This window comes from Oncorhynchus mykiss, chromosome 24, assembly GCF_013265735.2.
Source record: "Oncorhynchus mykiss isolate Arlee chromosome 24, USDA_OmykA_1.1, whole genome shotgun sequence".
In the NCBI taxonomy this organism is placed as follows: Eukaryota; Metazoa; Chordata; class Actinopteri; order Salmoniformes; family Salmonidae; genus Oncorhynchus; species Oncorhynchus mykiss.
This window is the reverse complement of record NC_048588.1, coordinates 1706685-1720980: the sequence shown is the minus strand read 5'-3', so window position 1 is coordinate 1720980 and position 14296 is coordinate 1706685. Positions and strand designations below refer to the sequence as shown.

At 41.0% G+C, this 14296-nt stretch overlaps 1 protein-coding gene across 1 annotated transcript in view; it reads right to left on the bottom strand.

Annotated features, from left to right (window-relative positions):
• Positions 1-51: 51 nt before the first annotated feature.
• LOC110503536 (out at first protein homolog) overlaps positions 52-14296 on the bottom strand; it is a 35621-nt gene continuing 21376 nt past the window's right edge. The window contains exons 2-4 of the mRNA XM_021581907.2: positions 6074-6208; positions 5431-5611; positions 52-2609 (exon numbers count right to left, since the gene is read on the bottom strand). Coding sequence (XP_021437582.1) covers positions 2332-2609; positions 5431-5611; positions 6074-6208 — 594 coding nt within the window. The 3' untranslated portion in view covers positions 52-2331. The remainder of the gene's footprint in view (positions 2610-5430; positions 5612-6073; positions 6209-14296) is intronic.

Sequence of the window (14296 nt, the reverse complement as noted above, 5' to 3'; positions counted from 1 at the left end):
ACTATTTTTCTGTGGTGTTGTTTGCGAAGAGCGTACTCTTTCATAGAAAAATATGTTTGAGATTTTATTCTAGTTTTACATAGCAAAAAATCAATTTAAGCGTTAAGGCACATAGGTTACCATAGAATGGCCAGTTTGAAGGTAAAAAAAAAAGACATTTGGTTTGTCAGTTGGGAAGAGGTCATATACAAACAAAGTGAACAAAGACATGGAATTAGCATGTGACAGAATAAATCAGGAGAATTAAACATAATTAGGTGCCAGTTATTAATGAATATGACTAAACACACATTGGGCTACTCATGATGTAAAATGACGTGATGAGTTATAGCAATCGGATAGCAGACAAGTGATCTTATGTGGAACAAAATGTGACTTTTTCCTACAGAATGCTGATAATTGTAGTCCTACCTGAACAAAGTGTTCCGTGTGGAATGGAATCACAAAGTGAAAATCAAGACCTGCAAGTACATTTATAATAAATTGTGATGTTAAATTAAATGAACTGAGAATGGTGGTAAAAGAGTTCCACTGACTATGGTTAGACAGGGTTTTTTTTCTCAATAATCCATGTGTCGGAGTTTGAAAGGAAAAAAGGAGCTATGCATTGCATAAAAAGGGGGTGGAAGTATTGCATGATAAATGAAAGTGGCCAGGCAGTTGAGTAAGCATTAGATCCAACACAGCCTGGCTCTGGACAGAAATCAAATCCGATAGGTTGCAACTTTAGCCCTTCCTTGGAGAATATTTCCTTTGTGAATCTTTACTTTGGTTTAGCTACAAACTTGGAAAGAATAATGAAATATAAGCAAATCAACCTTGGAAACAGTTTGTCATAATGAAACCTATGTAAAAAGGCAAATCATGGCCATCAGTGATTGAGATGTAAATGATGTTCAAGTGAGTGGCATTCTCTCTCAACCCCAGCCAATTTATAAATACTCAGGTGACCTTCCATTGTGAATTGGGACTCATGAAAATGTGGTCCCAAGAAAATCACATTGTCAGAAGAAAAACATTGAAGCTACTGTAATAGAATAGATAGAAGTAACTTGCTCTTCAACATACATTAAATTAGCATCAATTTCTGTACTGTTATCTAAATACAACACCAACACATTTTCACAATATACACTGAGGGTACAAAACATTCAGAACACCTGCTCTTTCCATGACATTGACCAGGTGAAAGCTATGATCCCTTATCGCTGTCACCTTGTTAAATCCACTTCAAATCAGTGTAGATGCAGGGGAGAAGACAGGTTAACAAAGGATTTTTAAGCCTAGAGATATGGATTGTGTTTGTGCCATTCAGAGGATGAATGGGAAAGAACTACAACGCTGCTGGGTTTTTCCACACTCAACCGTTTCCGGTGTTTCAAGAATGGTCCACCACCCAAAGGACTGTGGGAAGCGTCGCTGTGGAACGCTTTCGAAACCTTGTCGAGTTAATACCTTGATGAATTGAGGCTGTTCTGAGGTCAAAGGGGGGGTGCAACTCAATTAGAAAAGGTGTTCCTACTGTTTTGTACACTGTGTATATCATGTCTTGCTACAATTCTGTCTAATTGTGAACAGATGCAGAATTGGAGGAAATTAAGCTTGTAATTGACAAATCAAAGACAAAAATGTGATGAAGGTAAAACTTTAAAGAGAAGCCATTTTAGACATAAGAATCTTGTATAATTTCACCTTGCAACCAAATAAATAATGCCAGCATCAGAGACACATTATCGAGTGCAACCTGAGTTGCCATCGACCAGTAAGAGAGCTGGCTAAAGCTGTGTTATTGACGTCATAGGTCATTGTCTAACTGACCGTTCCGATCCCACGGTTTCCTGTGACAATATAATGGGAACGTTGTTCCTCAACAGTCATCCCACGGGGCAAGAAATGTAGAAAAGAAGCTGCACTGTCCAGCCGTATGCATAAACGTGTCCTTATTAGAGAAGGTTCTTGTAGTCATTTTTATTAGCTGCGCCATATTGGAGATGTTTTCCCAACATTGGCACAAACGTGCAAGAGTAATTTAAGGTCACAGTAGGTACCTGGACACTTCGGAGGCATATCCAAACTATAGGAAATGTCCCCTATAGACATGTCAAAAGGAGTTAGAGAGAAAATGTCTCTGCAAAAAAAATGTTTGTCTCAATTTCAACCTTCTCCATGTAAGGCATCAAACTACTATCATCTCACGACAGGATGCAGCCCAGTGGTTTTGGGATGAACTGAACTCCCAACGTGATATCCAAATTAAATAAGGGAATAAAAGAAAAACATTGGTTTGTTTGGGTTGGGGGGGAAGAGTCTGACCACACGGCTAGTGTGCTGCTAAGTCTCCTCATCCCAGAGACAGAGCTGTTTGTGGGGGACATAGTAGGTGAAGTGGTAGCCTTTGCTGCAGCTTTTGATGCCACACTTGTAGGGGCTGCCTTTGCCTGTGGTGTCGCGGTTGCGGCAGTACTTGAGCAGGCAGGGGTACCACTCCAGGCGCAGGCTGAAGCTGCAGGAGCAGGGCTGCCATACGTCTCTCGTAGAGCGGCACGACAGCAGGACCGGGACCACGTCCACCGACTGGGGCAAGATCTCAAACACGGAGCCCTCCACTCCTACAATTGCAGCAAGCAACATATTTGTGAGTCAATGCTCTAATAAAAAGGTAGCCTGGTTCCAGTTCTGTTTGTGCGGTCTTGACAACTCCCTCTGTGACAATGACCATAGGATTTAGCAAGATGGCACAAACCAATATGGGACCAGGCTAGTAATAAGGAACTTTGTCATGCAAGAGTGCTGTTCTCTCTATTCACTCAGATGGTTCACCATGCACTGTACACTATGACCATCAAGCAACATCGTTTACAGTACAGCAGTGTACATTATCTATGCCTAGACACTGTGGACTTAATATAAAGGAATAAGTTAGTCCTAAATATTTCTAAAACTAAATGCATTGAATTTGGGACAAATCATCAACTAAACCCTAAACCTCAACTAAAACTTGAATAATAACATGGAAATTGAGCAAGTTGGCTCAAAGTGGAGGAGAAATGGACTTCATCACTGCTTGTATTTATAGGAGGTTGAATGCACTGAGCTGTGGGTTTGAACTACTGGCGCACAGCTCGGACACCCATGCATACCCCACAAGACATGCCACAAGAGGTCTCTTCACAGTCCCCAAGTCCAGAACAGACTATGGAAGGTGCACAGTACTACATAGAGCCATGACTACATGGAACTCTATTCCACATCAAGTAACTCATGCAAGCAGTAAAATTAGATTTTTTTAAATGTAAAAAAATTAAACACCCTATGGAACAGCGGGGACTGTGAAGCAACACACACACACACACATTTTGTACTGCATATATGTGTTAGTGGTGGAGTAGGGGCCTGAGGGCACACAGTCTGAATATATTGTAATGTTTTCGAAATTGTATAAACTGCTTTAATTTTGGAAGAGTATCTGCTGCCTTGGCAACAGCTAATGGGGATCCATAATAAATACAAATAAACTAAAGACACATGGCTATTTTCAGTCAGCAAAACTACTATCACAAAACGTAATTGTTTAAATTTGAGCCAAGAATACACTCATAGAAAAAGAGCTTTAGGAGCAAAACAGACTTTCAGGGAGAGTGTAATCTTTGTTTACATTGTCAAAGACTAATAGTGTTATTGAAATAGAACTGTGCTAGTTTGGTATGGTAGTGTACATATAGAGCTAAAATGTATTGGATTAATTTACAGTCGAGCGAGTATGTGATTAAGGTCTAGACCAAGGATGGGCAACACCATTCCTAGAGGCCATAGTGTGGTGGCTTTCATTCCAGCTAGTCATACTTCAGAGAGAGTGGGGGCTGACCTCTCCAAATGAAAAAGAGAAGCTGGGAGGACAAAAATGAAAAGGTGAAATGTATATTTTATTCCACGTCCACACAATAGTGGACAAATGTGTATCATGTCTTGAGAAAGGCCACTAGGACAAAACATTGACTGTGAAAGATACAGATCACCAGTTGTGGAAAAAGTACACAATTGTCATACTTGAGTAAAAGTAAAGAAAATGACAAGTGAAAGTCACCCAGTAAAATACTAGAGTAAAAGCATTTGGTTTTAAATATACTTAAAACCTCTTGGAACTCTAGAGGCAGTATTTTCATTTTTGGAAGAAAAAAAAAAGTTCCCGTTTTAAACGGGATATTTTGTCAGGAAAAGATGCTTGAATATGCATATAATTGACAGCTTTTGATAGAAAACACTAACGTTTCCAAAACTGTAAAGATATTGTCTGAGTATAACAGAACTGATGTTGCAAGCGAAAGCCTGAGAAAAATCCAATCCGGAAATGCCCCAGGTTTTGAAAGCGCTGCGTTCCAATGACTCCTATTTGGCTGTGAATGTACCATCAACGAGCTTACGCTTTCTACGTATTCCCCAAGGTGTCTACAGCATTGTGACGTAGTTTTACGCATTTCTGTTGAAGAATAGCCGTAGGCAAGCACGTTGCGTAAGTGGTCACATGGTGGCTCCGAGAGAGATTCTCGCGTAAAGTACAGAGGTAGCCATTACTCCAATCGGTCCTAGAGAAAAACGAATTGTCCCAACGGATATATTATCGAATAGATATTAGAAAAACACCTTGAGGATTGATTCTAAACAACGTTTGCCATGTTTCTGTTGATATTATCGAGCTAATTTGGAGAAAAAAAATCGGCAATGTGGTGACCGCAATTTCCGGGCGATTTCTCAGCCAAAAGTGAAGAACAAACGGAGCTGTTTCGCCTACAAAAATAATATTTTGAGAAAAAAAATTAACTTTGGCTATCTACCTGGGAGTCTCGTGAGTGAAAACATCCGAAGTTCAAAGGTAAACGATTTAATTTGATTGCTTTTCTGATTTCCGTGACAAGGTTGCCTGCTGCTAGCAAGGCATAATGCTATGCTAGGCTATTATAAACTTACACAAATGCTTGTCTAGCGTTGGCTGTAAAGCATATTTTGAAAATCTGAGATGACAGTGTGATTAACAAAAGGCTAAGCTGTCAACACTCAGACATCATTTAAAAACAAAGCATTTGTGTTTAGTGAGTCCGCCAGATCAGTAGGAATTACCAGGGATGTTCTCTTGATAAGTACATGAATTGGACAATTTTCCTGTTCTGCTAAGCATTCAAAATGTAACGAGTAATTTTGGGTCTTAGGGAAAATGTATGGAGTAAAAAGTACATTGTCTTCAGGAATGAAGTACAAGTTGTCAAATATAAATTGTAAAGTACAGATACCCCAAAAAACTACTTAAGTAGTACCTTAAAGTATTTTTACTTTAGACCACTGCAGATAAAAATGAAAGGTTATTTTCCATTTGTATTAATTCCCTTTGGGACGACATTATCTGTGACACACTGTGCCCACATTCATTCTATTGACCTCTCTCCAGCCAATGTTGGACATCCCTCTCCCGGGTGTAGATGGCCTCCCGGGCCTCGCTGCACATGTTGTAGATGTGGCTGCTGAGCTGCCACGCCCGGCTCAGGTTCAGCGCCACGTTCATGGTCAGCTCGTCCAGGCCCCGCCTCTCCTCGGCCATGCGGATGGCGTGAGGGTTTTTCTGATGGACAGCAGGACAAAGTCAGTCATGTCGCCAAGGTCACTTTATCAAAATGGGATAATGCTCATTCACTTCCCCCACTCCGAGCAAGGACACTCACTGGCCTTATTTGTTACTTGTTATTCCCTGTATATTTCCTTTTAGCGTTATCACTGATTAGACACAGCAGGAATAGGTGAAAGCAACATAGTGGAACTAAAAGGAAGCTCTTGCTAGCAAGTATCATGTTGTGTTAGATCAGTGATTACCCGAAGGAGAGGAAGAAAGGATAAATGTAACATTCAAACAAGGCCATTCAGTAAGCAAATTTCCCTGTACTACTAGTGCATATGTAACGGAGGAGGTTTGGAACCACTCTCGTGTGAATACTTCTGTTAGCTCCCTGAGCTAATGCCTTGGCTTTAACTTGGTGACGAACAGTCTTGAAGCACCAGAGTTGGAACCCCGGTCGGTGACACATACCTGTCTGAGTCGGGCCATGGACTCGCTGGGGATGAACTCGTTGTGGTTGAGGCGCGAGATGAAGCACAGGGCCTGGTACTGGCTCTGGCCCCTCTCCAGCTCCCCAAGGATGAGCGCCCGGAAGATCTTCACATCCTGAAGCGGAGAGAGGGAAGGAGACAGATTGTGAGACAGCATGACTGCAACTGCATAGGATCTGGGTTGTGTTCATTATGCACCAAATGGAAAATAATGTTGAAACCGAGGGACTTCCTAGACTTGTCCAATAAGAACGATTTCAATTTTCAATTTAAGAAAAATGTTTCGCTAGGGTGTGCCATACTGTTTCGGACCAGTATAGTAGGCTTGAAACAAGTTTGGAATGCACATTAAGCAATTGAATCCTTCATTCTGCATCTACATTATAATGAGAGATTTGGAGAAAATAATTCTACCATTTACAGTCTCCTTTCACTAGAACTGCTTATTTGCACAGTCAAATCAGTGCACAAAGAGTTCAACTAAATCAACACCCATAACTTCAAAATAGGAATCATTTAGTTACACTTTTCATGTTGACAAAACAGAAAGATGTTGGAAGGTTTTAGCATGACTTTGTTGCTGTTGGCAACCGAACAAGAAATCTGGCTGGGCCCCAAGGCCATAAAGAGCAGCTCTAGCCGAGGACAGCAAAGCCACAGACCTGTCTCCCCCATTCATCAGCTCTCCCTTCCCTGACATCCTCTTGGCTCTTTCTCCCTCTCCCACACACACACACACACACACACACCTCCTCAGCTTTTCACACACACATCCCAAGCAGACAGCCTGCAGAGGAGAACCAACTTTTACTCCCGGGGGAATAAGGAGGAACTCTTGGACAACTCAGATAAACAAGCTAGATCTACAGCCACTTCCAACCCCCGTTTTGTTTGCCACCTCTCAAGCTCTTTCATCTCACTCTCCTGTTTGGGAAACTGTACTTTAGAGCAACACATCCATTTGGTCTCCAGAGATACTCGTAATTCATTCACCGCCTTTGTATGGGAAATCTGGTAGAACATGTTGCATGTAACGCCAGGACCATGGGTTTGAGTCCCGCTGGAGCCACCCATACGAAAGTGTATGTACACACACGACTGTTAGTTACTTTGCATAAAAGGCTCTGCTATATGGCATTTATTATTGTCACGTTCTGACCTTTATTTCCTTTGTTTTGTCTTTATTTAGGCCAGGGCGTGAGTTGGGGGGGGGGGGACAGTCTGATTCTCTATTTCTGTGTTTAGCCTGATATGGTTCTCAATCAGAGGCAGCTGTTTATCATTGTCCCTGATTGAGAACCATATTTAGGTAGCCTGGGTTTCACCGTTGGTTTGTGGGTGTTTGTTTGTCGCCACACGGTATGGTTTCGGTTTGGTTATTTCACGTATTCGTTTATTGTTTTTGTATTTCATAGTGTTCAGTGCTTTTCTTATTAAAATCGTCATGAACACTTACCACGCCGCATCTTGGTCCGATCCTTACTCCTCTTCAGGCGGAGGACATCTGCCGTTACAATTATCTAGCTCAACCTGAGACAAACAAGCAGCTGATAATGACTCACAATAACTGGAGGAATGTCCAAGTCAGTGACGTTGTCGTTGCTTTAATTGATCTGTGTGTTGGAATAGCAAAGCACATAATTGAAGTATAATCGGAGCCAGACATGAAGGAATCATGGCATAAGGGAATGAGAATTTAAGAAAACACAGAAGGGGAGGTAGCTATATATTTTATATAAGTAGTGGCAGTATAGGACCTCCCAGTCAGTAGACAAATGGTGCAGCGGCACTGGGTGGGAAGATGAGAGCTGTTGTGTGTGTGTGGCATTCCTGTCAGATAGGGAGAGGGGGTTGGGTTGGGGGGAGGGACTGCTCCAGGCACACTCGGGGTAATTTCAGGAAAGCTCTAACAGCTCTGCTCCTTTCCTCTAAAACCACCTCTGACCTCAGCCACCGTCAAAGGGGAGGAGCCCGGGCAGACAGCAGCAGCAGATGGGGTAGTACAACGGGAGGACATGGTGATGCAGCCGAAGCTTCATGTTGTCATGCCAGGTGTTAAGACTGAGTGACATCTATATATTACATTTAACATCCTGCTCTAAACTATGTTGGAGACCTATGTGAATTTCTAAAAGGCAAAAAACTGAGAAGTGTTTTTTTTTTGTATATATATATATATATATATATATATATATATATATATATATATATATATATATATATATATCTATATCTATATATATATATATATATATATATATATCTATATCTATATCTATATCTATATATCTATCAAATAAAATCTGTCTTAAAATAAGAGCTAAAAAAACATGTATGGGATTTTTGGGATACTTTCACTAACCCAGTAAATGGGTATAATTTATTCAAATAAATAAGATGACACCCTCGGTTCTATAAATACAACCGCACGAGAAGGATCATGCTTTGTGTTTATCTGGAGTAGTCCTAACTTCTGGCTGCAACAGAAGCTGTGCCAAGTCACTAGGTTGGCACCCTCCCAGTCCTAAGTACCACAGCTACACCATGTGATTGAGGAAAAAGAAAGACATTAGGTTACAGGATAAAAGTGAGATAATGTGCAACCAATGATGGGCCGTGTCAGAAAATGGCACAAAAAAAAAAGGTAGTACACCTGCTCAAATAATGACAGACTGTAAATAAGCCATGTCATGAGCAAGGAACCATGCAAGGAACCATGCAAGGGAATATTCAAGCCTAAGCGATCAAAAGATAGCTCCTAATGAAAAACCTGACAAGTGGGTTGGTATTGTTAAAAATATTTTAAAAAATCTGCGCATTATGCAAATTTCTTTATGGGAAAAGCAAATGTCTTTAGCAGCAGATGGTGACAGAGTATTACTGATGTAATAAAACCAGTAACTGGGTTCCTGTGTAAGAAGAAAAAAAGGGGGGTAATCCGTGATTGAAAAGTATGAACAGCTGCTCGTCGAACATCTCATTACAAAATCATGGGCATTAATATGAAGTTGGTCGCCCTTTAGCTATTATAACAGCCTTCACTCTTCTGGGAAGGCTTTCCAGTAGAAGTTGGAAAATTGCTGCGGGATTTGCTTCCATTCAGCCACGAGCGTTAGCGAGGTCCAGCACTGATTTTGGGCGATTAGGCATGGCTCGCAGTTTGGATTTCTAATTCATCCCAAAGTAGTTCGATGGGGTTGAGGTCAGGGCTCTGTGCAGGCCAGTCAAGTTCTTCCACAACGATCGACAAAACATTTATGTATGGACCGTGCTTTGTGCACAAGGGCATTGTCATGCTGAAAGAGGAAAAGTGCCCAAACTGTTGCCACAAAGTTAGAAGCACAGAATCGTCTAGAATGTCATTGTAACGCTGCAGCATACAATCTCTCTTCTCTGGAACTAAGGGGCCTAGCCCGAACCATGAAAAACAGCCCCCCCAGATTATTCCTCCACCAAACTTTACAATTGGCACTATGCATTCGGGCAGGTAGCGTTCTCTAGGAATCCGCCAAACCCAGATTCGTCCACCAGACGATGAATGGTGATTCATCACTCCAGAGAACACGTATCCACCGCTCCAGAGTCCAATGGCGGCGAGCTTTACCACTCCAGCCGACACTTGGCATTGTACATGGTGATCTTAGGCTTGTGCAGTGCGCCTGCTCAGCCATGGAAACCCATTTCATGAAGCTCCCGACGAACAGTTATTGTGCAGATGTTGCTTCCAGAGGCAGTTTAGAACTTGGTAGTGTGTTGCAACCGAGGACAGGTGGATGAGCCGTTGTTGCTCCTAGACGTTTCCACTTCACAATAACAGCACTTAGTTGACCGGGGCAGCTCTATCAGGGCAGACGAACTGACTTGTTGGAAAGGTGGCATCCTATGGCGGTGCCACATTGAAAGTCACTGAGCTCTTAAGCAAGGCCATTCGACTGCCAATGTTTGACTATGGAGATTGCATGGTTGTGTGCTTGATTTTATACACCTGTCAGCAACGTGTGTGGCTTAAATATTTGAAGTGGTGTCCACATATGAAAGTATGTGGACACAGGTAGGTAGCCTAGTGGTTAGAGCGTTGTGCCAGTAACCGAAAGGTTGCTAGACCGAATCTCCGAGCAGTCAAGGTAAAAATCTGTCATTCTGCCCCTGAACAAGGCAGTTAACCCACTGTTCCTAGGCCGTCATTGTAAATAAGAATGTTCTTAACTGACTTGCCTAGTTCAATAAAAAAAATATGTAATGTGTAATATATATAAATAAATAAGAGGTCGACCGATTAATCGGAATGACCGATTTAAGTTTTCATAAATCGGAAATCGGTATTTTGGGACACATTTGGCCATTTTTTTTGTTTTTACACCTTTATTTAACTAGGCAAGTCTTATTTTCAATGACGGCCTAGGAACTGTGGGTTAACTGCCTTGTCAGCTCCGCGACTCAATCTTGCAACCTTACGGTTAACTAGTCCAACAATATTAACCAGGTGAAATTGTGTCACTTCTCTTGCGTTCAACAGTTTGGGCCGCCTAATTTGCCAGAATTTTACGTAATTATGACATAACATTGAAGGATGTACAATGTAACAGGTATATTTAGACTTAGGGATGCCACCCGTTAGATAAAATACCGAACGGTTCCGTATTTCACTGAAATAATAAGCGTTTTGTTTTCGAAATGATCGTTTCCGGATTCGACCATATTAATGACCAAAGGCTCGTATTTATGTGTGTTATTATGTTATAATTAAGTCTATGATTTGATAGAGCAGTCTGAGCGATGGTAGGCAGCAGCAGGCTCATAAGCATTTTTGTGCGTTTTGCCAGCAGCTCTTCGCAAGCACAGCGCTGTTTGAGTTCAAGCCTATCAACTCCCGAGATTAGGCTGGTGTAACCAATGTGAAATGGCTAGTTAGTTAGCGGGGTGCGCGCTATTAGCATTTCAAACGTCACTCGCTCTGAGACTTGGAGTGGTTGTTTCCCTTTGCAAGGCTTATGTGGAGCGATGGTAACGATGCTTCGACAGTGGCTGTTGTCGATGTGTTCCTGGTTCGAGCCCAGGTAGGGGCGAGGAGAGGGACGGAAGCTATACTGTTACACTGGCAATACTAAAGTGCCAATAAGAACATCCAATAGTCAAAGGTATATGAAATACAAATGGTATAGAGAAAGAGTCCTATAAATACTATATTAACTACAACCTAAAACCTCTTCCCTTCATGTTAAAAGGATGGTTCCATGTTAAAAGGAACCACCAACTTTCATATGTTCTGAGCAAGGAACTTAAATGTTGTTTTTTTACATGGCACATATTGCACTTTTGCTTTCTTCTCCAACACTTTGTTTTTGCATTATTTAAACCAAATTGAACATGTTTCATTATTTATTTGAGGCTAAATAGGTTTTTATTTTTGTATTATATTAAGTTAAAATAAGTGTTTTCAGTATTGTTGTAATTGTCATTATTACAAAAATAAATTGGCCGATTTAATCTGTACCGGCTTATTTTGGTCCTCCAATAATCGGTATCGGCGTTGAAAAATCATAATCGGTTGACCTCTAATTGAAATATATAATTTATGCCTCATGAAATTACATGCTCCAAGCGCAAAATTCACAACAACTGTTTGTTACAGTTATGATAAAAAACCCTATCTGCTAAAAGCAGAATATGGCCACATAAATATCTAGTTTTTCACCCAACATCCAGAAAAATCGGACAAAATGTGTGTTGCATTGATATCCAAAATTTTAAAAAGAGGCATGGCTCTCATTTGACATTCATAAAAATCACCCACCTCATTTACTAGGAGTCCTAGCCCATTTGTTATCTAGCGTTTTAAAAATGTCTGTGCGCTGATAAATAGACTACAAGCACGCCAAAGAGGGAGGTTTGTATCCAAACTGACTATCTGCATCAGGGCGAAAAGCCAAAAGCTAGTGTACCCACACAACTCCACTTGCAGGCTCAACGTATGATCTACAACATAGGAGAGGGTTAGGGCCCATTTCATAGTTGGTTACTTTTCGTGGGAAGCTTATTTAAAGAGGTACACAAAAGCCTTTTCTCGCACTCAAAAAGGTCCTATTTACAGTGATCATTCTCTGTAGCTACGCTGTAGCCATGCTACCCTGACACCTTGAGAGAGAATATGCTGTTCATGGCTGTGAAAGAGAGTCGTAAAAACTTCTGTAGACCCGTAACATTGAACGAACCCATTGAAAATCAGACTGGTCACTATGACTGCTAGCGGGGTTAATGGCAGCCAGTGAACTTTTCGACGCCAGTAAAGTTGTGCCAAATGCCATCCCCAGAGTTCCTGTCGCTTCCTGTTTTCCAAGCCACTCTAAGACCCTGTCTGTTTGATAAGGCTGCTGTTTGGAGAGGCCCAGCAGTCACAGATTGACATTTGGGATCAGTGGTTTTACCCAGTGGGTGGTAGAGGATGAAATAAGTCTAAATAAAATCTGTGAGAAAGCCAAATGGTGGGCTTTTTCTTATCTTCTACTCAAACTGCCAAAATGCAGGTATACTGGTGAGCACAATTTTTTTTTTTTATATATAATTACACCAAAATATGGAAAAATGTCAAATGTAGTAAACAAAACAAAAAGTTTACTACGTCGAGCACACGTAGGGCAGTCGTTTTAAGAGATCCAAATGAGACATCCAAATGCAGTGCAAACAAACTCGAAAACCAACAAGCCAGCTCAGATGCACACGGCTCATTTTTATGGAGGGAATAAATAAATATTTAAAAAAGTTCCCCTTTAAGCATAATAAGGGATTACCACTCGTTTGTGTGATGTTAAAGATATTGTAAAGATATTTGCATTGGTGTCTCAGAGACCTGGGTGAAAAGGCACAGGTGTACAAGGAGGATTAAGACGGAAGAAAGACAAACACAAACAAAGAGGAGGAAGAAAAGGAGCTTGGCTGAGAAATGCTGGAGTTGAGGCTAATTACGGAACACTAAGAGAAGGAATGTGAAGTCAGATTTTGGGGGATCGGTTACACCTGGCTGTTTTGTCAAGAGAATTAGCAAATGCTGGCTGGAGTGAAGGGACAATGAAAACAGGGGGTACCGCTGCTGGGAGGCGTCCTAGTGGGTATTTAAACAGACAATTAAAAAAGGTACGCTTTACTTCAAATGGCTATGTAGGTGAGAATGAGAACACGCCTAAAGGCATTGACAAAACACACTCAAAATGTAAAGATGGTATGTATATTCATAATCTAACCATGCATGGCCATCAGATAATTCAAATTAAATTAGCAATTGACAACAGTATTTTTCAAAAATGTAAGTATTTGGAAAGGCCAGTTTCTCCAAACTAGCAGAAAAACATGTTGGTTTATTGACATGCAATTCGGATCAACATCAGTAGCTTGATAAGTGATGACCTTCAGCTATAGCTTCAGTCCCATACAGCTCCAACCCAACCTTTGTCTCGCGGACATCAAAGGTCAGAATCAAAAGATCGGACTCTTCAGAATCCAAATTGCTCAGGCGTTGAGCAAATACTTATCCGATCATTTCCATGGGGTCATAGAAATGTATATTTTTCTAGTGTCCTTCCGCTTTTACGTCTAATTTGAACAATTTTTTAAGTTATTTTAATTTCCTGTTGTTTGGTGGATGTTAATGAACAATAGCGAGTGATTAGTTCTTCTTATCCCTTGAAAGGAAGACAAATGAAAGTTGAAGAATTACACCATCAAAATAGGTTTTATCGACATTTTGTAGGAATGGCCATTTTTCCATTATCTATTACTTAATAAGTTCAGGCCCCTTTGACATTTAATTTACACTGAAAATTGGCCATATCTGATAGATTTTACAAGGTGCCTTGTTTTCGTTGAGCTGCAGTCCAAAATATCCACAAAAGGAGTATAGATCGGTCAAACCAAGCAGAAACCACATCCATCGTCTGTTTTCTTTAATAAAATGTTCTTTAATTTAGTTTAGTGTTGTGCATAATTTGATTGTAAAAAGTTCAAAAGGTATTCGGTGTTACTGTGTCTGCCCTGTTCCTCTCCTGCCTGGCTCCGATTGTGGGAACAACAAGAGACCTTAATATTAGCAGTGTTTAAAGGCCAAAAATCTGCCTGGCGACTCGGAGCAGTATAAAGACATCAGCTAGTGGACAAGAGGCCAGGAGACAGTCCTCCGTGAGAGCAGCCCAGAGGAGAGGACAATGAGTAT